This window comes from Gopherus evgoodei, chromosome 2, assembly GCF_007399415.2.
Source record: "Gopherus evgoodei ecotype Sinaloan lineage chromosome 2, rGopEvg1_v1.p, whole genome shotgun sequence".
NCBI classification, from domain to species: domain Eukaryota; kingdom Metazoa; phylum Chordata; order Testudines; family Testudinidae; genus Gopherus; species Gopherus evgoodei.
The window spans coordinates 146,766,974-146,792,207 of NC_044323.1; the positions used below are offsets into that span (position 1 = coordinate 146,766,974).

Here is a 25,234-nt window from a genome sequence, read left to right on the forward strand (position 1 = left end):
AGATTGTTTCAGTTCATTTACCCAATACTGAAGATCTAATTCCCAGAGTGACTCTTGGCACGCATTTTTAAGTGGCAAGTACAATACTACCTATCATTCAGTGTCACAGTACAGAAACCAGTTGAAATTATAAGTGAACACATTTGTGTTAGCAGTTTACCGACTGCTTCTCAAATATCCTCAGACTATCCAGACTTTAACAGTGCTGTGTGGAACTAAGAGCTGATCTGCACTACAGAAGTCTGTGCAGATCTCAGTTCAGTCCTTCACATGCTGTCACACTAGAACAGCACAAAAAGGAACTATCATCTGTGGGAAAATACCTCTATGTATGCCAGCCAAAACTGAATTCACTTTTTATTGCTCCTGCAGTGCACAGATATTGTCGCCCATAGGATTCTTTCAGCTATTACTGATTAAATTTCTCCCTCCACTGGAATCAGTAGTTCAGATGCAAATATTAGGGAAAAAATACAAATACATTTTTCTGCTTAGGTGCCTGTATTCCTCTTTGTCTTCACCGGAATTTGTGACACCGTCCAGTTCAGTATCTCTAAATGCTTTCCTGCTCAGTCCCTTATGTTTATGGTCCTTTGGCCAGTTTCGATGACACGTGGCACTTCTATATTTAAGCCAATTTGAATTAATATTGCAATTAAGACTGAGATGTTGTATCAAATTGCTTGGGCTAAAACTCAAAGTGACATCTACCGCTTCTGTGATTCTGTCCAAAAGGCTAATCAAATTTGCCTGGCACTCCAGCTCCATGGAGCCAGAAACAGTTTGATATTTCTACAGTAGTTCATATATACATGCTTACCTTTCCTCCATTATAACATGTGCATGAAATGCTGCCCCCACTCCCCCCCCCCCACCATCACAGATCTCAGTGAGGCAAGGATTTTATCCTTGGGTTTAATCCTGCTGAGTGCATAAGTAGTGTCCATTAGACACAAAAGCAACAATGGGACACAGCCCAATTGTATCTAACACAACTTGGGAAGTTCTGCCTAGTCATTTCCATAGGGTGGGGGCAAGGATGTAAGCAAGAGAGAGTCAAAAAAGCCATCAGTAGGATTTTCTGCAAGAGTGGGCATATAGATTTGAATTTACAGTAACTCCTCACTTAACATCGCAGTTATGTTCCTGAAAAATGAAACTTCAAGTGAAATGACATTAAATGAATCCAATTTTCCCCATAAGATTTAATGTAAATGCGGGGGGGGGGGTTGGTTCCAAGAAAGTTTTTTGGGGGCAGACAAAAGGCATTATATACTGTACAGTACAGTACTGTGGTGGGGAGGTGCCCCTGGCTTACCCCTGGGGCTTAGGGCTAGGGGTGCAGGGTCTGGGAGGGAGTTAGGGTGCAGAAGGAGGCTCAGGGCTGCGGCAGGCAGAAGCTGCAGAGTACTTACCTGGGGCAGCTCCCGTTTGGTGCAAGAAGCGTGCAGGTGGCTCTGCAAAGCATGGCACCACCCTCATGGCTGCAATTTTGGGAGCCGCCCCCCCCACCAGCAGGCAGGTCCACCCAGAACGCAGGGGCTTTAGGGGCCACAGTGCCCTGGGCTAAGTCAGCTCTCAGACTACTGCACTGGGCAGCACAGTACGGGGAGGAGGTGACCAGCCCTCTGTGGAGAAAGAAGTGGTTCAGGACTATTTAGAAAAACTGGACCAGCACAAGTCCATGGGGCCAGATGCACTGCATCCAAAGGAGCTAAAGGAGTTGGCGGATGTGATTACTGAGCCATTGGCCATTATCTTTGAAAACTCATGGCGATCAGGGGAGATCCTGGTTGACTGGGAAAGGGCTAATGTAGTGCCCATCTTAAAAAAAAAAAAAAAAAAAAAAGGGGGAAGGAGGAGGATCCAGGGAACTACAGGCCAGTCAGCCTCACCTCAGTCCCTGAAAAAATCATGGAGCAGGTCCCCAAGGAATGCATTTAGGGATTAACAAGAATTTTTGTTACAAAATGAGGACGCATCAGTTGGAAGTGACAGAAGAGGAGAAGGACCTCAGAGTATTGGTTGAGCCGCCAATGTGATATGACCGTGAAAAAAAGCTAATGCTATCTTGGGATGCATCAGGCGAGGTATTTCCAGTAGAGATAGGAGGTGTTAGTAAAGTTACAAAGGCACTGGTGAGACCTCATCTAGAGCACAGTGTGCAGTTCTGGTCTCCCATGTTTAAGAAGGATGAATTAAAACTGGAACAGGTACAGAGAAGGGCTACTAGGATGACCCGAGGAATGGAAAACCTGTCTTATGAAAGGAGATTCAAAGAGCCTGGCTTGTTTAGCCTAATCAAAAGAAGGCTGAGGGGAGATATGATTGCTCTCTATAAATGTATCAGAGGGATAAATACCAGGAAGAGAGGAATTATTTAAGCTCAGTACCAATGTGGACACAAGAACAAATGGATATAAACAGGTCATCAGGAAGTTTAAACTTGAAATTAGACAAAGATTTCTAACCATCAAAGGAGTGAAGTTCTGGAACAACCTTCCAAAAGGGAATAGTGGGGGCAAAAGATATGTCTGGCTTCAGGACTAAGCTTGTTAAGTCTATGAAGGAGATGGTAATTGGCAATTAGTTGAACTATTAGTGGTAAATATGCCTAACAGCCTGTGATGGGATGTTAGATGGGGTGGGATCTGAGTTACAGAGAGAATTCTTTCCTGGGTGTCTGGCTGGTGAGTCTTGCCCACATGCTCTGGGTTTAGCTGATTGCAATATTTGGGGTTGGGAAGAAATTTTCCTCCAGGGCAGAGTGGCAGAGGCCCTGGAGTTTTTTTTTTGGCCTTCCTCTGCAGTGTGGGGCATGGGTCACTTGCTGGAGGATTCTCTGCACCGTGAAGTCTTTACACCACAATTTGAGAACTTCAATAGCTCAGACATAGATTAGGGGTTTGATACAGGAGAGAGTGGGTGAGATTCTGTGGCCTGCATTGTGCAGGAGGTCAGACTAGATGATTTTACAATGGTCCCTTCTGACCTTAAAGTCTATGATTCTATGAATGTTCTCATAACGAGAATAATGTGCCATTTTGTGGTTGTCAATAGTTTGAACTAGACTCACAGCACAAGTACAATTTCATAAGCAGATCCCTTACTAGCCCAGTTGCTCAGCAACATCTCACCAAATAGCATCCAGACAACTCCACACACTCTCCCGATGAGTGAGAGCTCTGGTTGGAAAGATCTCACACTCCACTGTGGGTTTCGGTGCCTATGGAACGCAGCAGGCTGGCAGTGCACAAGCCCTATACAGAGGCTCACTGAAACATAGGAGAATGTCAGTGCCAGTTACTGGGGCATGATCAGTACTAGGCCAGGTATCATTCCCTGGATACCACAAAATGGACACAGTATTAAAATCTAGATTGGTGATTAGGAACCACTGAAGCACACAGAGTTGGATCTGTCTCTAACAGCATGTGTGTAATATGTAAAGGAAAATGCATCTTGCCTTACTACAGTCAGTCAAGGCCACTTTACTGACCTCTGTTTTCTTTCAGATGGTCTCCTCAATAATTTGATTCCCAGCTGTCCATGGCTGACTGCTCTCTTACCTGATCTACAGAGAAACATAGACCTTGTATTATCACCACTGTCAGGAATTAAGTGATTGCTAGTCAGTCACGTCTTGTTCAAGAGGAGCCAGACAAAAAACAAGTAAGATCTGAAAGTTACTCTGATCCAACTGTCTCTCATTGGAGCAAAACATGCACCGGTAGACTTAGGAACCAATGACCACCTAGAGACCTCGATGGCCATCTACTGTCTTGGTCTGATCATTTAGGAGATCAGGCATTAAACGGTCCACTACATTGGAAAGCTGGGATCCTTAGCTTTCATCATCACAACTTCATTTGATTGTAAAGGGCAATGTCAGCCAAACAAGCCTGTTTGAGTCATGCCAGAAAAACTTCTGAGATGAGACTTTGTATAGACAGACCTTGTGAATTCTGCAAAACATATTGCAACAAAACCTGTCTTCAACATGACCTTGAAGGGAATCATTTATCACCTCAGTTTATCCAAATGTGTGCGCTGTACTTTGGACTATAAACAACTAGATACGTTTGAAGTGTGGATGCTACCCCAGAAGCTCTACATAATCTACTACTGACAATCTCAGCTCTTTTGCCTTGACACCCAAGTTCCCATTCCCAGCAGAGAAGCCAGGCACACACATCCATTGATTTTTCACAACACTCTCCCATAGCTGGAACACTCAGCTGGGGTCTATACTGAACTTATGTCTAGTTCAGTATTTAGCTTAAGGTAATAATCTTTGCATTTATACTTGCCTGATAGTGTTGCTGAACAAAAGGATGGATGCCCATGAACCCAGACAGGACTGCAAATACCTACACTTCAGACTTGCTGCCCAGGAGAAGATTACTGAAGGAAACAAACTAGCCTCTAGAGATAGTTTAAATAATTGTTCCTGCTTTTTTTGTGGGGAAGCAGAGAATGGAATCTAATTTTCTGTTTCTCTTGGTCCCAGAATTAACTGTTATAATACTGGAAAATGGTTTGAAAGAAGATGAGTCATTACATTGTGACTGGATCGCATACTTGTTTTAAAGTCACCCTCACAAAGTAAAGAGCTGAGGCTTTAACATCGAAGCAAGTTGTGTTTAAGAAGCTGGATCATGTGATGACTTTTAGTGGCCTGGCTTTAGAGGCATTCATTTTTAGCTCCATGGGTCTTCAGATCTTCCACCTCCTCTAGCCCTCCTCCTGAGGTCCCAGAGGGACAGCTGTACTCCTGGGTCCCTTTCCGCTCTAGAGGAAAGGCAGAGATGCTGTCTGAGAGCCAGTACTGCTGCAAACAGTTCCCAGGAAGACAGAGCAATTTCCTGTCTGGGGAGGAGAAAGCATGAATTCCTGCTTGATGGCCTATTTCAAACTAAAAGTGTTTTTCTGGAAGGAATTGACACACACCCCCGCCGCCATTTCCTCCCTCCCCCAAAGAATGCAGAAATTCCTGCACTACTGTTATAGTAGCTCTTTCCATAGCTCTCACCCTGCAGGTATCACAGCAGCCTAATTGCTTTTTCCAACCTTCATGCATGGGGGTAAAGCAACCCCAGTGCTCACACAGACAGGGCAGCTAATATACCTCAGTAAAAAGGTCACTCGCTAGTAGAACTGCAGTGAAGTCTGTAGTGTACACTGGGGGCATAAATATGACCCATTATGTTCAGCAGGCAAACAAGAGACCAGACATATCAGGCTGTGTTGAGCAACTGCCAGATGTTTACAATACAAGGTTTGCAAGATAGCCAGACAGTTTGGGCACATCTTTTAAAAGACAGGGAGCACAGAGAAGCATTATTCAACCTTCTCCCCTCTTTGCTAAGATTAAACTGACTTTAAAAGCTTCATTGTATACAGTCATCCCAATTATTCTATCAGTGTGTAATTACACCAATTCGTAATAGGAACTCAAGAGGATTAAGATGAAGTGCCCATGCTACAGCAAACTCAACTACAAGTCTTGTCTGGCATGTCTGCACATAAAAGTTATAGTTAAAATGGTACTAACTCCCTTCTAATAGTGTGGATACTATTGTACTGACATAAGTGCTTATAACAGTATAGCTTATATTGGAAGGGGAATAAGCTATACTGGGATAACTGTCTTTATACACCTCCACCCCGATATAACACGACCCGATATAAACACAGTAAAGCAATGCTCTGGGACCGCAGGGCGGGGGAGGGGGCGCTGCGCACTCTGGTAGATCAAAACAAGTTCGATATAACCGGTAAGATTTTTTAGCTCCCAAGGACAGCTTTATATCGAGGTAGAGATGTACTTGTATAGCTGTCTACAATAGGGCTTGTAAGGTATAACTATATCAGGAGGAAAAAAAGTCAGACCCCATACATAGTTGAGGGTGAAACTTGAAAGTTTAGACCAGGCCTTAGGGATCCCACAGGTATATCTTGTCTGTCATTTGCTGAGCACACTCACTGCATGGGACAGGAGGAGCAAACATGATACGGCATCTTCCTCTTAATACTAAGCCAAAGTTCAAGGCTAGTCTCATGTTTTAAAATTATACATATTACAACACCAGTTTGTTTTTTTTAAGTTTTCCTTCAAGAACATCTCCCCCCACACCAATCTCTGCTGAGTCGTAACAGATTATACAGACCACTCATACAGAACTCTCCAGCCCTCTCTTCAAAAGTCAAGGAGCCAGCCAGCCTTCTCTGCCCAATGATGCTGCACCAGCTGGCTCCAAACTAAGCAGTCAGAGCCGTACTTCTTTGCATGCCATTGTACATTAACCTGAAAAGAACCACCTAGCTTTTGTTTTCCTTTCATCTTTCTGAAGACTCAGAGATCCTATTGCAAGGAAATATTTATTTAATACCACATGGTTTTACAAGACTCAGTTATTATCATCTTGCTGTGCCATAGTCAATAGTTTCAAGTGGCCCTAGGGATACACTGCATGATAATATGCCAGGCAACTTCAGTTATACCCAAGGATGATGAGTCCACAGATTTGGTCATCTCACAGCAGTGCAGTTCTCTCACATGGAGCTTGCCCTACTCATGAACAGTACTGGATTGATGGAAACATGGGATCAAGCAGATACTTCATTTCAGTGTGGCACTGTTAAAGTGAAACTTATTAATCAAGGCTCAGAACAGGTGTATCCCAGCTATAACTAATAGTAATATATAAAGGAAGAGTTGTAGTTTGCTGCAGCTAGCACTAGCCAATCCCTCCATCTCCTGCCTGAGAAGTATTAGTGTAACCTTGCTAACAAGGATCAAGCAAGGCGCCACCAGGCCTCTTACATCACACTATACATTAAGGGACCAATCCTGCAACCCTTACAGCAATAAAGATTACATAACTGGGCCCTAGATGGAGAAACAAGTGTTTGTTACTAACCGTGTCAAGACTGAAGCTATAGGCAGCTAAAAAGACTGAAGACCTTCTACGTACCCTAGCTCTCTCCACACCCATGCTCAGGAGTAAGATACATAAAAACACCTCCTCCCTTCCCTATGCAGATTGCTCACATGGCTGGGCTGTAGGTAGAGTGGGTTGGGAGCACTGCTTTGCTCACTGCAACACGCTAGCCAGCGCAGCTGAGTCAGCTCAAAAGGGGGATGGGAGTAAACAGAACTAGGTATAGGACTGGCACAGCTTACCTCTCCCTTGAGCAAGGACTTCAGTTACAGTACAGTTCCTGGCCTGGTCTCTATGCCATCCCTCACTTGGAGCTCATGGCAACTCCACAAACTAGGCCTACATTAGATGCAACAGGGAAAAGTGACAAGGGGTACGGGATATGAATAAGAGCAGAGAGGGGAGATAACAAGGCTTACACAGAGTGGTGTCAAGGTTAGATTTGCACTTAAATTGTACTAGTTTGACCTTTTTAGGCTTAAGAAGTTAAATTGTACAGTGCAAGGCTGTCGCAGATTCTATTCAATGTGTTAGACATAGATACACATGTTTTTTGCCTGGTCACTGAGAACAAGGTTAAGTGAAACAAGTCTGCTCTGGGAGCATGAGGGAGGCACTGGAGCATTACCAGAACACTGCATTAGAGATGCACCTTTTGCACACATATGCAACAGGATTTATACAAGATTTGCAGGACTCTTTCTATAGTGGTATGTGTGACCATGTCACAGGTTTGCTACAGTTTACATGTGAAGAATTAGTTACACTGCAGCTGTGGTTTTGTTTAATGTGAAGCTATTCAGGGTCAGCCCAGCTCAGGACTTTGATGGGAGTTCACTAAGGAAACCCACAACGTTGCAGAGGAGCATGCCTCTGGGGAATAAGTATTAAACCAATACCCCAGGACTATGTTAGCAGGCTCTGAACAGCTGGATAAACCATCTTTTCAAAGAAACACAGAAGGAGAGGAGGTTCAGATCATGCATTGGTATGAAAGCCTTCTCTATACTAGAAAACTGTATTGCTTTAACTATACCAGTATATAACCTGCACAACATGGATGCACTTCTACTGGTATCAGGACGCTTATACTGGTATAGTTGTCATCATACAGAAAAGGAAATAAGCTATATGAGCATAACTGGTTCCACGTTTGGGGATGAACTGCTTTAACTGTATTGGGGATAGAGTGTACCTGTGCATGTGAGATACACAATTCGGACACCCCAGTGCAAAAGCCATTTAGAAAAGGCCTCAGAAGATCAATACCTACACTAGCTTAAACCCTCCCCACAAAGGTTAGTTTCAAGTTTGTGAGTTAAATGAATTATAAGATGACTCAGAGGTTAGAGTCTGAGCGATTGTATGTATGGTGGAATAAAAAAAACCAATCAGCATTAACTTTAGTCAACAAAATGACTAGAGTACATTTTGTGGACCAGTTTTCACAAGTTATAACTCCTGGGGGAAATTCTGTGAAAGTTTTTTCTTTGTGCTAAAACTGAGATCGTGTGATTAGCATTGGACCATCATGTTACACACTGTGTATAAGAAATGTAGGACCAAGAAAAGGCTTATTATAAACTAGTAGATATATAAGAGCCAGCTGAGTTCACATATCCAGCTGGTAAGGAGGTGTAAGTGCTCAGATACTACAACCAGCACAGGAGAGACTAAATAAAGTATTCCAAGGATAAACCCATAGTCCCTAAATCACTTTGGAAGCCTTCAAACTGAATGGCACTATACAAGTACACCTAAACAGCAACAATCACAATGGGAAAATAAAGCGCTACAGTCACAGAGACCACACAGAGCACATTCAGTGTTCCCAAGACATCACCTGACAGAGCAAGCTTGTATCTGATGCCAAGACCATTCAAACGTATGCACACAGGATGGCATTACCCTGGACCATTGGCAATGCTCTTCGCACAGCACATGCCTAACCACTGCCAAGCTTTTTGCAGGCACCATGGCTAAGAGCTCTAAAGGAGGACAATGAGGTGGCTCGGCCAATGTTTGTGGGGAGTTTCATCTCAGGCACGAGGCAAAGCACAAAGGAGCTGATCTGAAAGGATAGCAAGTGGACGATGAAGGTTGCCATGATTGACAGCTGCCTCTGCTCTGCCAACACCTCGCTAGCACCTGAGATGACAGGTAGGAAAGGGATATGCTGCAAAGGGCTTTGGAAGTGACGATAAGTAGCCTATGTTTGATGGGATGGAGAAAGGGGGGGCAGGTGACGTGGTTAGAGAGACAGGCCAGAAAGATATGTTTACAGCAGCATTGTGAATGAATATGAGCAAGGCAAGATGGGATTTCTCAAGGCTAGAGAAGAGGACAAGAGAATGACACTAACTTGGACATGATGGGTCAAAAAACTGTGCCCACTAAAATCAGCAGGCATTGAAGACAGTTATCCAAGTACAGAGTGCAATAAAGCCTCAGACATTAGTTCCACTATCACAGCCACTTGAGAAGCAGAAAGATAATCTGGAGAGCAGGAGGGAGTGGTACATTGACTAGTCTGAAACCTCTGTTTCCGGTCTGGTGCTGTTTACTTGAGATGGCAGCCTCTACTTAAATGGTGATCTAGCTTACTTGTTTTCATCAGGAGATCTCAGAGTGCTGTCATTATTTTACACGCAGAGAAACTGAGGCAGAGGGGACATAACTTGCCCAAGGTTATATAAGCAACTGGGGCAGAGCAAGGAGTTGAATCCAGTCCCCATATCCTTCTGAGTCCCAGTGCCTTGCTTTATCCATTAGGTTGCTTAAAGTAATATACAACAAAAATACTATGAAAAAAGAGCGCAGGCTTGTTTTCAGTAAGGTAAAACACCCACTCTGAGCAATGCTAATTCTGGAGAGGCTTCACTGCTGTCCATTGCTCCTGTGGGGACAGGTCTGGAGCTCCCTCAATCATAGTTTCCCCTTCCCCACCAAGATTCTATGATATCAAGTTGTGACCCTACTGAATGAATTCACCACGGACAGGCATAACACTAGTGCACTCAATGCACACAGGGATGAGTGCCCTGTTTGCTCACAGAGAAGCTAGAAGAACAATCTGTACTACTGTGGAACAATAAATGCACTACACTAATTACTGCAATAACTGGGTGTGTCAGCACGCAGTGAAAGCCAGATAAGGAAGCTAACTCCTTGTTGCTAGAGTCAAAAGGAAGCTTGCTGTCAGACTTGTGAGAACAAGATCAGAGGAAGAGAGCAGAAAAACAAGATGTTTGAAGGGGAGTGTAAGAAAGCTAGTGAAAAATCCATCCTGTCAAGTGTTTACTTAAGCTAATGCTGCACAGGAAAGGTACAGAAACAGAAAGTGATATTATGGTCACACAGAGGGCAGGCAAGAATGTGATGGTTAACAGGCCCATAAGAGACAATTTCACATCCTGTTCTTTTTTGGTCTAATTAAGATACTGCTGACAGTATACATTACCCCCACCAGCACTTGGGACTGGACTAAGGGTACTTCGTGCTTGTTAGCATATTTTTATTTTAAGAGGCTATTTAGGGATGCTGGTGGGGGAGGGATTTCTAAGCCACTGATAAATGGCATCTTGGATTTATGGCCATCTGGCCCTCAACTAAATAACCACCAACATGACATTGGTGGTGTTGCATTATAAGTGTTAGTGTCAGAACTGGAAGAGACTGTCTGGTTTGGCCAATATACATGGCAGAAGGGCATTGCTGGCATATATCACATTGGTAGATGTGCAGGTGAACGAGCCCTGGATGGTGTGGCTGATGTGGTTAGGTCCTATGATGGTGTCCCAGAGCAGGCACCGGGGACAGTCTCTATGCAAAAGAATAAATGGACACAAATCTGACATCAGAAATCCTAACATTCAAAACCAGTAGGAGAACATTTCGGTCTCTCTGGTCACTCAGTAACTGACCTCAAAGTGGCAATTCTTTAACAAAAACTTCAAAAACAGACTCCAAGGTGAAGCTGCAGAACTGGAATTAATTTGCCAACTAGATACCATCAGATTAGGCCAGAATAAAGACTGGGAGTGGTTAGGTCATTACAAAACCTAAACTTAATCTCCCCAATACTAATTTATCCCTACTGTTATTCACACCTTCTTGTCAACTGTCTGTAATGGGCCTCTCTTTTACCACTTCAAAAGAGATTTTTCCTCCCTTGGTATCCTGCTGTTAATTGATTTATCTCCTTAGACTGACCTAAAACTTGGTAAAGCACCCCTATCCTTTCATGTATTTATACCTGCTCCTGTATTTTTTACTTCATACGTCTGATGAAGTGGGTTCTAGCCCACGAAAGCTTATGCCCAAATAAATTTGTTAGTGTCTGAAGTGCCACAAGGACTCCTTTTTTTCTGAAACAGACTAATATGGCTACCACTGAAACCTGTCACAGAGGGAAAAGTGAGTTGTCCAACACCACACTGCAAATCAGTTGTAGCACTGGATTAGAACCTAGGACTGCAGACTCCCAACTCTTGTACTCATCCCTCAAGACCGATAGAAGGCAATTACTATAAAAAACAGCTGCCTGGCTGGCTAGCAAAGATTTAATCGCACAGTTAACGAAGCCGTGCAGCTATGTAACCAGTTTGCCCATCCAAATAAAATCTTGATCAATTTCTCTGATTTGAGGACCACAGATTTATGTTACCAAAAGGCTCCTAAAATCCATAGTTGGTTTTTGAGTATCAATATGGAGATTACATTAAGAGTTGGCAGCGGACATCTACAAGCACAGGGGTACGCAACCTGCGGCATACGAGCTGATTTTCAATGGCACTCACACTGTCCGGGTCCTGGCCATCAGTCCAGGGGCTCTGCATTTTAATTTAATTTTAAATGAAATTTCCTAAACATTTTAAAAAACATTTATTTTATGTACAACAATAGTTTAGTTATATATTATAGACATAGAAAGAGGCCTTCTAAAAAACATTAAAATATATTACTGGCACGCAAAACCTTAAATTAGAGTGAATAAATGAAGACTCGGCACACCACTTCTGAAAGGTTGCCGACCCCGTACAAGCAAGTTCTCTCTTAGGTATGGCTGCTTGCCAGTACCAGCAGCCTAGCCATGGAAACAGGGGCAGGAGGGAATTACATAAATATGAAGTTGTTTAGAAAAGCAGGATATGAAAGTTATTTTCAGCTGACCTGACTTCTATTTCTATGGCTAACAGCAGGCACAATTCAGCTGCTGACTTCCAGTCTTCTACCATTTGTGGCTCAACTGTTGTATCTGTAGAAAAGAGGCACCAGGTTTTTAATTACTGCCCAAAAGCCCTAACCTTGCACACAAGGCTTGCTCCTGGAACAAGATGACAAGAGAGCAAGAACTTGTGTACATTTCAGCTGTTGGCAGATTACAAAGCTCTAGGAGGGCTGGGTGTGTGCGTGTGTGTGTGCGCGTGTGCGCGCGCGTGTGTGCGCGCTTTTAAAAGTCAGCTACTGATTTTAGAAGCCTTCTGCTCCTGCGGCATGTGAAACATCAAACAACGCACAAGAGAGTTGGAAATTCAGAGAGTATTAAATATTCTTACACTTTACAAATACAGTCCAGAAACATTTTCCAAGAAGTATCTAGTGCCAGACACCTGCATTTCTCAGGGTTAAGGGGTTTTGCTTAGGCTAACAAGAACAATACACCTTGGATAGTGTTCTGACTTACACTGAGGCCTACTCACAAGAAATTGCGATGAAATTCCATGCCATGTAGCATGCAGGAGGTGAGACTAGAGGATCTAATGGTCTCATCTGCCTTAAGATCTATCAATGTTGTCTATATAAAGAAAAATGCAACCCTCTTATTTTAGGGTCACAGCCAGCATGCAACCTGCCTTAGTTAAAAAAAAAAAAAAAAAAAAAGTCAGGGGTGGGGTGGGATTTTTGAAAAGCCTAACACGCCCTGAAGTTACTCACAGGACACCTTTAACAGATTGCTCTCAGTTTATTACCAGATCAGTGTTTTGCCTTGAACATCCCTTGAAGGATGTGTTAAGTAGGGTCTGTGGACTGGCAAAACAATCACCTTTTAAAGAAGTCTGTTGTGGAACTCTGTAAGAGGTGTAGTTATATGTATCAAGAGGATGAGTGTTATAATCTAATTTACGGTAAAGTGAGTAGGTGTCATAAGACTGAGGCCATGGCTACACTGGCACTTTACAGCGCTGCAACTTTCATGCTCAGGGGTGTGAAAAAACACCCGAGCGCTGCAAGATACAGCGCTGTAAAGCCTCAGTGTAATCAGTGCCGCAGTGCTGGGAGCGCGGCTCCCAGCGCTGCAAGTTACACTCGTAAGGGATGTGGTTTACGTGCAGCGCTGGGAGAGCTCTCTCCCAGCGCTGGCGCTCCGACTACAAGTGTAGCTTTCAAGTGTAGCCATACCCTAAGATGCATGTGTATCAGTTTAGAAGTTCTATATACCACCTTTTAAAATAAAATTATTCCACATAACAGAAAATCTGCATGAAAATACACAATTTTCTTCTTAAATTACTGCTGCGCCAAATGGCACATAATCCAAAATTATGTAGTTTTGTTCTTTCAGAGTTCAGTGCTCCGAGTCAATAATTAAACACAAAGCCTTGACTGGGAGCAGGTCTGTATTTTGGTGCCCCACCTCCACAATTTTAGGAAAAACACCCAATGTTTAAAAACAAAAACAAAAAACATGTTTATTTAAGAGGGAGACCAAAATTTGGCTTTCCTCCCATTAGAAAACCTTTCGGCCAAGTATCATCCCAGAGATATAGGACTGTGTATTCTCTAGCTGTATGAGACCACTACTGAAATTTCACAGGTATTTAATATTGACCTGTATGTCTGTTGAGGGCAGAATAAAGGAGAATAAGTCAGTGAGTTCTGGTTTGTGGGATGTTTGTTCTGGTGTTCATTACAGTTCACTGAACAGGAACTGAAATACTGCTCTGTTGCTTTGTATCTCAAGGGACATGTAGATCTCACAATGCAATCTTTATAAATCCCCATGGTATTGGAAAATCTGAATTACATAGAAGAGAAATCTCTTTGCACATGCCAGAATAAGAGGGACATGCAATAGGCTTTCAGAACTCCAGGTCCCTACATCCACTGCTAGGTCTCAGTTAACAGCCTCTCCAAAGCTTTGGCCAGAGATGAGAAGACAAAGCAGACTCTCCTTAGACATGAGGCTGAAGATTACCTCCTAGCCCCACCAACCATTCCTTCCTAGTGGCAGTGTTTTTTATTTCACAACTGTAAGACTACAAAGTGTACAGCAACGGCAGCCTTAGTCCCATGCCTATTATTAGCTTCTCACAGTTATTCCTCAGACTTCCCAGAGATACTTCTCTTGGTAATGGCTCCTGGCAATTACCATCCAACTGACAACATTCTGCAGTCCAAATTCAGCCCTGCTGAAGAGGGATTTAAGTGACATTTATGTCAAATAGAGTTGCACACATTTATATGTGGTTGAATATGGCCTTCTAATAGGGCTACAAGTTTCAGTGTATAGTAATTTACCACAGGAGCGTGGCCAAAGTTTGATTGTACTCCGATGGCCATTATCCCAAAGCTATGTGTATGTTAGTGACAGATTTTGAGGTGGCATGCTTCCTGATACTAACTCTGGGTAGACTAATGCCCACTACAGTTCTGTATCTTTAAACCTTATAACAGTTATCTTAAGTGAGTTGCTTGAGGGAAAGTTAAGAAATGGCTGGTAGAAAGATCACTGCTCACCACAATGGGGGATTTGAACCAGTTCCACCACCAAGCTGTAGTGGCAGGCTGAATTTTATAGCCGCTTTTCTGCCATCCAAATGGTGTTATAAGAACAACTCTAAAGCAGAGTCAGTGTACTTAAACATAGAGCAAATACAGCAGCATCGAGTACAACTTGTATTATACATTAATAGCGAAATGGACAAAGATCAGAATTTGAACTCAATTCCCTCTCTCTGTTCTCCCAACATTTCATCATAAAGGAAAAGCAGCAGCTCAGCAAAAGGGGGGATTCCCAAGAAAGCCAACTCCTCCTCTTCGTATCCATGTTTGAGTCCCGAAGAGGAATATCCAGTATTGACGGAATGCTCGGGGCTTGTTGGATTCAATCCAGAACAAAGAAGAATCAGATTGTTTCACTACTGCTCAGCTAAATGCTGTTGATTCTTTTCGCAAAAGCAGATGTGGAACTGATGATCCATGATTCACAGGCTCTTCATGCCAAATTCCCTCTTGATATTTGCACTTACCTGAACATGCCATTTGGCGCTCTCTCTCTCTCTCTCTCTCTCTCACACACACACACGCAGAGGAGATGAAGCAACAATATCCTGGGGCAGTTGCTCCTCCTTACCTTATGGACACTTTTGGGATTTTCCAGCCAAGCATAGTACATTTCCTCCACATAGTTCGAACTAGTCCCACTCAAAAAAGGCTCAGCAGCAACAGGTGCACTGTAGCTCCTGATTTGTTGAAACGTCCGTGGTGCTGCCGGCTTGTGTTGGGAAATTGTCTTAACAGTCTGTGAGGCCGTCAATGGCCTCAATTTAGCAGCACAAGTCCTTAAGTGAAACATTTTTGTCCTGTAGCCACTCACAAGCTCCTGTTGGTATAGGAATAAGAAGCATTTTAGACATTACAGCAGAACAATGCACAGTATACAAAAAGAAATCAACCTAATAACCACGTTGCTGTTATTTAGCATTTTTCATCCATTGATCTCAAAGATCAGTCTCAAGCTCCATTTTACAGATGGGGAAGTGAAGGCACAGAGAGGTCACACAGCAGACCAGTAGCAGAGCCACTAACAGGTCTCCCATGTCCTAGCACAGGGGTAGGCAACCTATGGCACAGGTGCCGAAGGCAGCACACAAGCTGATTTTCAGCAGCACTCATGCTGCCTGGGTCCTGGTCACCAGTCCAGGGGCTCTGCATTTTAATTTAATTTTAAATGAAGCTTCTTAAACATTTTAAAAACCTTATTTACTTTACATACAACAATAGTTTCATTATATATTATAGACTTATAGAAAGACCTTCTAAAAACATTAAAAAGTATTACTGGCACGTGAAACCTTAAATCAGAATGAATAAATGAAGACTCGGCACACCATTTCTGAAAGGTTGCCAACCCCTGTCCTAGTGCAATGCTCCATCCATGAGGCCACACTGCCTTCCCTATATAATCTGATTTCTAATTTGGTTACTTGAAACCAATAGTTTAATACAGGTATTAGCATTGCATAACCATTAATTTAAGATATGAACTAGTATCCCTTTGGGTTACCACTCCAGCCAGTCATTAAGGGAAGGGAATTTAAGCAGGAAATGGAACAGATTTGGGGGGGGGGGGGAAGAATAAGTTATCACTTATGGCTTTGAACCAAACATCTACATTTGCCAACCAAACCTAGCATCAATGTTTTTTCTCTCCTATTTTGTTTTCAGTTTATATTATGTGCAACTGATTTTAATATCTTAACTTTGAAGTTTCACATTTATCCAGTACTATTACATTGTGAATAGATGTTCTATTTTTTCTGATGACAGCTGATAAGAGAAAGATCTCATCATTTATACTTGTCGGGGCACAGGAACGGAGGAGAGAAGGCGTGGCTGTAAATTTTATCAGAGAAAACTGGTCATTAGGTTCCTGACTAAGACCGTCAGAAGTAAGGTTAGAGAATAGATAAGGATGACTATAAACAAAGGGGATAGTGGGAAAAAAAGGAATTTATTGACAGGAGCAGGCACCCCAACAGAGAATGTAATTATAACTAATGGGAAGCAATGGCAGGAAAGTGGTTATTTCATGCTGATAAGACTGCCACTCAGACAGCCACACTTCTGCTGAACTGTATTCCCATTCCCATCTCTCTGCAGTTCTCTTCACCTCTTTGCCCTTAGTGTCCATATTGCACATTCCCACACTTCTGAAACAGGGAAAAAGCAGCCCTTCCTTGCAGCACAGTGCCTGCATGGCATTTCACAGCATGTGCTCCATTGTTCCCTACTTGCACTAGGAAGAGATCCTTCAGAGTAAAAATTATCAGCTATTATGCAAAATTAAAGAAGTTACATGTGAGAAGTATAAAAGGACAAAGTCTTAATGGATTTGCTGTCCAACTAAGAATGCTGAGAGCTGGAAACCCATATTTCCACTTTTTAAGAGTGGAGGACTGGAATTCAGAGGTTATGTCTTCTCTGAAAAAAAAATAAAAGGTTCCATTTTAACATCTCAAAGCAAAATCTTAGGTCTGGTCTACAATGGGACGGGTGTCGATGTAAGATACGCAACTTCAGCTACGGGAATACCATAGCTGAAGTCAAAGTATCTTATTCCGACTTACCTCCCGTTCTCACGGCGCGAGATCGGCATCTGCAGCTCCCCCGTCGACTCCACTACCGCCGCTCGCTCCGGTGGAGTTCTGGAGTCGACGAGGAGAGCATTCGGGGATCGATATATCACATCTGGATGAGACGCGATATATTGATCCCCGATAAATCGATCGCTACCAGCCGATATGGTGGGTAGTCTGGATGTACCCTTAGCAGAGACAAGATAAAAATATTTCTTGCCTCTGTGTAGCTACATGGAGATAAACTCCAGGTGGAGAGGAGAGATTATAGGGTTGACCACAAGTAGCCACCTTGATGTAAAAACTACTTGTGCTTTTTCTCCACTAGGATTTTACATCAAGACAGCAATTTCTATATTTAAAAAAAATGCAGTTGTTTTTTTTTGCAGCGAAGACAGCCTTAGTTAGCCAGACTCCTAAGTTATTTTATGCCTAAAGCATATTAATTCAGCGAGAAGGTACTGTAAATTATCAAGTCAATTTCAAAAAAGCTTCAAATAATTTCTGGTCCTTTTGACAATTCCTTTTACAGTTGCCTTTTCCTATTTAAAAAATTGAATTTTTTTTAATGGGAGTGGAACACATTTGAAAAATCTGGCCCTTACGCCTTTGTTCACCTCGCCAGCTATTCCTGTTAACATTTCAAATCAAGTGCTTGAGATAAACACTCACTCCCTTTAAAAAAGAAAGGCCGTGCAAAAGTTATGACGGCATCTAGTTGCACAGATAAAACAACTGAATATTTCAGGATCGTTCTGTCAGCAGAGCAGCCATCATTAGGCCATAGAATACCAAGCAGCCTTTTTTTTTTTTTTTAAAAAGGAGAGGAAAGGCAGTGACCACTCAGGCTATGTCTACACTACCACAGGAAGTCGACCTACGCTATGCAACTCCAGTTATGAGGTCGACGGGAGAAAAATCTCCCATTGACTTACCTTACTCTTCTCATCAGGGGTAGAGTACAGAGATCGACTGGAGAGTGATCTGCAGTCAATTTGGTGGGTCTTTACTAGACACGCTAAATTGACTGCCAGTGAATTGATCTCAGAGCGTTGATACCTGCCATAGTGTAGGCCTGCCCTAAGTGACCTTCCTAGGACAGTGACACAGGAGCTGGAACTTCCTTCCAGAGAATTAGTATACTGGCTTGCAAGTTTGAGAAAATGTTTGGAGGAAGATTGGGAGGAGATTATAGTTAAGCTTTTGGTTTACAAATCATTCACATAAAAAAACCTAACAAGTGTGTTCACTGAATGACCATTAAATGGACATCAAAACAAATCTATCCCTAGCTGAGCATTGGCAGGGTTTGTCTGGCAGCTGGATTTTAGTGCTTAATGTCACGTTCTCATTTCCAATCTAATGTGAAGATGATGTACTCAAACAGTGCACAGCTCTCCATCACAGCCAAAGCCACAAGAAAACAGCTTCAGTTACATGAACGCAGCTTAGAAACATTTTCCATTATCCCCATTTCTATTTGGCAGGCACTGGCTGAGAGTTAAACTGGTTAACTGGAACAGCACTCCCCTCCCCCCCAAGTACAATTTTGCTGCATTGCTCACTCAGCAATCATTGTGCTTTCGGCCCAAATTCAATCGAGTTCTAGTTGAAAAGTATAGTACCTTTCTTCCCATGCACCCATCACAGCACTATTAAAAAGGGAGCTCATGAAGACAAAGAACACAGATCATAGAACTGAATGCCTCAGGAAACAGAACAGTTGGTCACATTAGGAAATGACACCTGTGAAATGAGTTAGGGCCTCAGTTCTGCTCCTAGGAGGCAGGTGTTCACATCAAAGACTCCTTGCAACAGGTTCTTTTATTAGAGGGCTCAGAACAGGGACCAAGAACTTGAAAGGCCACAACCCTATGGTGTATCTTCACTAGGAAAAAATTTATGTTCTTAATCTGAGTTATTTAGCTAACGGGTGGTAAAATCCTCATGAAAATACGGTAGGCTGCAGTTTTTCACGACTTAGCACATCAGTATAAACCCTAAGCTCCTTCTCACTCTCTGCCAGAAAGGAGTGGCATTTTACAGCAAGATAATTCACTCTAACCCACTTCCCCACACCCCTTTTGGCAGTGAAAACATAGCCTTTAAGTTGGCTTGCTAACTTGTATGAAAAACTATAAACTGCCTTGTCTTCACTTGGATTTTACCTCATGGTAGTTACCTCATGCTGAGAGGCTTATGGACCAAGTTTTCATTTAATTTAGGAGCCCAACCTAAGACATTTTGGATCTGACTTTCAAAAGATGTTGAGCACTGACAGTTTTCAATCACTGCTGTGAGAGCTCAACATCTCTGAAAGCCAGGTCTAAGCATTCCAGTTAGAACTTGTCTAATGTGACAAGCTTGTCTTGTGTGAGAGATCTTTGTACAATTGCATAGCAAAAGCTTTGGTTAAAATCGTAGCATCACAACTGATTAAAGAAACTGGCCTGTAATTACTACATAGTGCAAGTTCTTTCCCAGGTTTAGGAATAACTGAAACAACAGCTTCTGTTAGAGTAGGTGAGAGAGTTTGTTCATTCTTGGCCTCACCGAACATATTCAACAATCTAGGAGTTAAAGTTTCAGAAAACTTTTTGTAAAATTCAATTGTGAATCCATCTGCTCCAGGAGTCTTTCCAACTTTCATTTCCTTCATAGCCTGAGTAATTACTGCAGTTTCCAGAGGAGCATCAGAAAGTTCTTTCTGAGAGTCAGAAGTGTGACAGACAATCCACTAAAAAAAAAAAAAAAAAAAAAAAAAAAAAAAAAAAAAAAAAAAAAAAAGTCCACTAGGGCATCTTTACTGATTCCCCCTTTGGCTATAGTTTTGAATAAAACTGTTGAAATTGTTTAATATTTGACAGTTGTATATAATTTATTGCTGCTATTTGTGATGTAGCAATCTTATTTCTGTTAGCCTTTTGCTTATTCATATGCCAACAGCTTGCCAACTCTCTTGCCAGATTCCCAATAGTTTTGCCAAAACAAAAATGCAGCCTTTTGAGACACAAGTTTGTTGATTTCATATCTTCGATTGATGGGGATTCTGAGACTCTCCCTGAAGAAAGCAGAAACAAGCAATAGCTATTCTTATTAACTCTAAGTGTAGACACACTTATTTTTGAACAAAAGTGTCTGTCTCCTGTTTAGCTTAACCCACTTTAAAATAGGGACAGGACACTTTTGTCCAAAATAAGAGTGTCTACACATGGAGTTATTTAGGAACAGCTCTGTGTTCCTAAGCCCTTATTAGGCTCCTAATAACTGAAGTATCCATTGGCCCAACTCCAAACAGAGCGCTTGAGTGTGTCTATACACAGAAGCTGCACAGGTTTAACTTGAATCATTTTAGTTACATCATAAGAACTTCTGTCTGTGGGGATTCATATCAGTTTAAAATGAGATACGATAGTTTAGCTTGTGCCTGTACATTTACTGATACAAGATAAACTGATAAGAGTTTAGACACAAAGCTGCAACAGTTTAACTAAAACAGTATTAAAACTTACAACGTATCACACGTACAACGTTCTGTGAGGACAAGGCTTTTAGCGTTAAAGCTGGATTTGAACTCAAAAATTCCCCAATTCTGTTTTTAGTGTTTTCACTGAAAGATCAATGAATGAGAATATTCAGAATAAACCTAGTATTCAAACTATGAAAGGGTATACTATTAAACAAGGTAGATTAAGCTATTAAATTTGGCCTCAAAGCACCCAGAAGAGTCAATGAAAGATGCCACTGAAGACAGATACTTAGGAACTGTTTTTGCTTAAACCAGAACCAAGCCAAACAAACAGAGGATTAAGATAGAATTAATGTTTGATTAAAGGAAAATCAGGTTGCTAAGTAAGTGCAATGAACAAAATGTATATAAGCATCAGAGTAACAGGAAAACAAAAATCTTGAAGTGTCTGAGTTTTGCTAACATTTGTTAAATGTTTTGAGACTGCTAAGTGTAGTTATTAGTTTTAAAACACAGGTTCCTTACTAGGTGACCAAATGATGGTTGTTTTTTTTAAATTGGTAAAAATTATTAGTTTGCACTTTTTTGTTGAATGGGGCCTAGCATGTCTGAGTATGTTTAGCATTAACTACTGCTGTAGAGTGTCATTTTATTTTTAAAGATGGTATGTACTTATCCAAGGTCACCTCGAACAAGATAAGTCCTTATAACTGTTCAGTCAGGAGCTATGACAATTAAGTATAGTACTATCAAAACAGAGGAAATGAAGTGAGTTTTTCCTCCACTCAGCTAGGGCTGAAAATTCATTTGGAGTTTAAAAAAAAAGATGCACTAAGAAAGTCAGTCCAGTCATGTTCCCAATAACTAAAACCCTGACACACATATTTAGTGCAACCCCATTAAACAAACTGATCCAGACGTGATGGGACAGTAGTTTCTAAACAAACTACAGAACACATGCTATCAGTTTGTTTAATCTTAAACTATTCAGTAGTGCCTACTGAGAAAAGAAAGATTCCGGACAATTAGCTCTCACAACTAGGACTAATAACAAGGTAAATTACAAAGTAAAAATGGCCCCAAAATCTTGACCACTTCCCTTCAAAATATTGAAGAGTTTTCTGCAGGACATTCTGTCTAAATGAGATTCCTGATCACATTTATCCTACAGGAATCTATGCAGGTTATATCTTGAGGGCAAAAAGCTATGATCGCTGAGCTGTTTACTATTATTATAAAGTGAATGGTGCACATTCATCTGAGGTATAACTCCCTTGAAGTCAACAGGATATAAACCAATAATGAATTTATCAGTATGAAAATAAAAAAAGCTTTCCAACGTTATTAAAAGGCAAAGCAAGCATATTCTATTCTGTGTATAGAACTGGCACTTGCATTCCTCCCCTGTCAGCATATTTCAATCTCTTTTTGCAAGATATTTCTGATCGTTTGTCTTTGGATATGTCTTCCCTACAAAGTTAACACAGGCTCTCACATGGGTTTTAGTCCAAGCCCCCCTACTACCCACACGCAAAAACTTTTGACCCAGGTCTGGAGGTTCTTTGGGCCTGCATTACCTTACCTGGCTAAGGGTACAGGTCAGAACCCTGGTTCTGCTTTAATTCAGACTGTAACCTGTTCATTTGGTAGTATGGATCTAGCTGTAATCCAAGTTAGTTAACTAAGTTCTGACAGTCCTCCAATACCATCCGACAATTCCCTCAGTGGTGTATTTTCCTATCCTTCTACCCACTCCCTCCTTCTGCACCAGCACTCAGCACTTATATACACCAGTTTGACACTTAAACCCACTCCACACAGCCCACCACACAGCTACAAGCACTTGAATAAAGTGATGTCACCCTCATTCCAGCATGCTGTTAACTGGCTAGAGGTTCACATCATAGAGCACTACAGTGCTAAGAACCATGGGATACCATAAATCCTACCACTTAATCCAGGTTACCGAAGCATCAGAGAAGATGCAGCTCACCAGTATGACCTGGGTGTGAGTATCCACCCTGAGAAACCACACTCAACTTTGGCCAATCTGGGTTCCCAGATCTGCATTAACTGCAGTGAGGACATACCTTCTGTGTATAACGAGTTTCTTACACTCAACTCCCTATCCGATTTTTAAATCGAAACAATCATGGCATCGAGCAGTAATTCAAGCAGTAAGAATACTTTTCATACCAACCCTACATTTCCCTGACTTGAGCCAATTAAACCTGCTGAATTTCACTATTAGAATTCCCTTTTTCAAACAGGCCAAGTGGGCATGAAGGGACATTTAACAGCATTCACTGAGGACTGTGACTATGATTGAGGCTAAGTCTATACTACAGACATATATATTGGTATAACTACGTCACTTAGGGATGTGAAAAAACCACATCACTGAGCAACGCAATTATACTGACCTAAGGCCCAGTGTACCCAGCGCTACGTAAACGGAAGAGTTTCTCCTCCCAACACAGCTACCTCTCACGGAGATGGATTAATTACACCGCTTCTCCACCATGCAGTAGCATCTTCACATGCAGCAAGACAACAAAGCAGCTGCACGTGAAGACAAGCACTGCCAGAAGGGTTGTGCCTGGACCAACAGCTTCCTTTTTGCGCTAACAATGTTTCCAATTCCTGCTGGGAGGTGCCAAGCAGAAAAGCATGACACATTCCCAGAGGTTGACATTTGTTTACATGAAAGAAGTCATGCAAAAGGGGGAATGGAGGTCATAGCCTAGGCAAGTGTGCTAGATACCTTCTAACAAGGCAAAATCCACCAAACATAGGTCAACATGAAGGTGAGTAGAGTACCCACAAGTATGCTCCTTGGGAAAGGCTCGAGGGAGCAGGTTGGCACCCATCCCCAAGGGGTGAGAAGCAAAAGGACTCTGGGCTTCTCAGCATGATTCTGACTGCAGATGAACTTTTAAATTGACCTCTGGCTAGGAGGTAGTTCATGTCATGGAAGCTGTTCTTGCCACCATCTGACCGCTAAGGGAAAGGGCCACTCCCGCCTCCAGGCACAAAGACTCCCGGGGAGGGGAGAGATACGGACTCTCCACTACTAGGCCGCAGCATTATTGGGGGGGCGGGGGGGCGAAAACACTGTCACTCCAGGAACCAGCCCCGTGCCTGCCTCTGAGGTAGCCAAGTCACAGCGCCACGGGGGGGGGGGAGAGGACAGCGCTGTGCTCAGTGCCAAGCTCCGATATGGCTGGGCAAAGTAGCCCTGGATGGGCCCCTGACTCCCTCTGTGCCTCAGTTTCCCCGCCTGCGCGAGAGGGGTGACACTGCTGGCTCCCGCCCCGCCGGGGAGGGGGGAACTCCCCGACCCCAGCTCCCTCCACGTGGGGCCGCGCGCTCCCGCAGTCAGCGGGGTGGGGGTCTGGCCCACTCACGCTTGCGGCCCCGCCCCCCACCATCCAATCAGCGAGCGGCCCCGCCTCAGCGCACACCCGCCCCTCGATAGCCCGACCTATCACAGCGGCGATGGCAGGGCGCCGCCTCCTTACTGGCCGCTGCCGCCATCACTCCCCGTGACCTCACCCGCCCCTCGGCTGAGGCGCCCGGGCGGTGGCACCAAGGACACTCCGGGCGCAGGGGCACGAGGCAGCGCCCTGCTCCCCGCGGACCGGATCCCTAGGCTGGGCCAGCGCTCCCACCTCCGCAGGCCACGCGGTACCTGCTGGCGCGTCCGTCCCGCCCGCGCGCGGCTCTGCTCTGACAGAGGCCGCCGCTCTGCGCGCCAAGTACCACCGCCCCGCCCCCTACGTGCTGCGTCACCGCGCTTCCCCACCCACTCCCGGGTCACGTGTCGGGGATTCGCCCTTGACCCGCTCGGTGGCGGTGCGCTGGGATCCCCCCGTGTGTGCGGCCCCGTCTCACCACCACGTGACCAATAGCGGGGGGGGGGGCGGGAGCAAGGCAGTGGTGGGCGTGTGGTTGGTGGAGGATGGCGAATGGGCATTGGGGGAGGGAGGTGTTGGGAGATAGATGCAGGACTAGGGTGTGGGCTGGGTGCAGGGCACTGAAGGGTGAGGTAGATGGGGGCTGGGTGCAGGACGTTGGGGATAATGGGCGGTGGAGGAGATGGCGTGGGGCACTGGAGGTGCTTGGTGTTGGGGGGCAGGGTAGGTGGTGATGGGGTGGGTGCAGGACAAGGGGAGAGACATAAGTGGGAGGGAGTGCCAGGCACTGCTGGGGGTGTAGTTGGTGGGACATGGGTGCCAGTCACTGGAGGGCATGTGGTGGAGGCATCAGTCAAGCCTGAGTGATGATTCTAGGCATAGAGGATTGGGACAGTTTTGCCGGTGTCCATTCACCCACATCAGGAAGGCTCTTTGGCTGGCCGGGCCAGCTCCATGCACTGCTGCCTGTATGTCTGAATCGGGTGTCATAGACTCACAGATCGTGCCCACTCTTGGCCCCATGGAGGGGGGTGCCCCTTTCAG

General features: G+C 43.6%; 1 protein-coding gene across 5 annotated transcripts in view; it reads right to left on the bottom strand.

Annotated features, from left to right (window-relative positions):
* Window positions 1–24,554, bottom strand: part of OGDH (oxoglutarate dehydrogenase) — a 100,150-nt gene extending 75,596 nt beyond the window's left edge. For 4 of the 5 annotated variants that reach the window (XM_030551759.1, XM_030551756.1, XM_030551760.1 and 1 more), the window contains exons 1-2: window positions 24,466–24,554; window positions 15,301–15,549 (exon numbers count right to left, since the gene is read on the bottom strand). In XM_030551759.1, the coding sequence (XP_030407619.1) occupies window positions 15,301–15,522 (222 nt within the window). In that variant the 5' untranslated portion in view covers window positions 15,523–15,549; window positions 24,466–24,554. Of the gene's footprint in view, window positions 1–15,300; window positions 15,550–24,445 lie in introns of all 5 variants that reach the window. The other variant, XM_030551757.1, reaches the window with a different exon arrangement.
* Window positions 24,555–25,234: the final 680 nt, after the last annotated feature.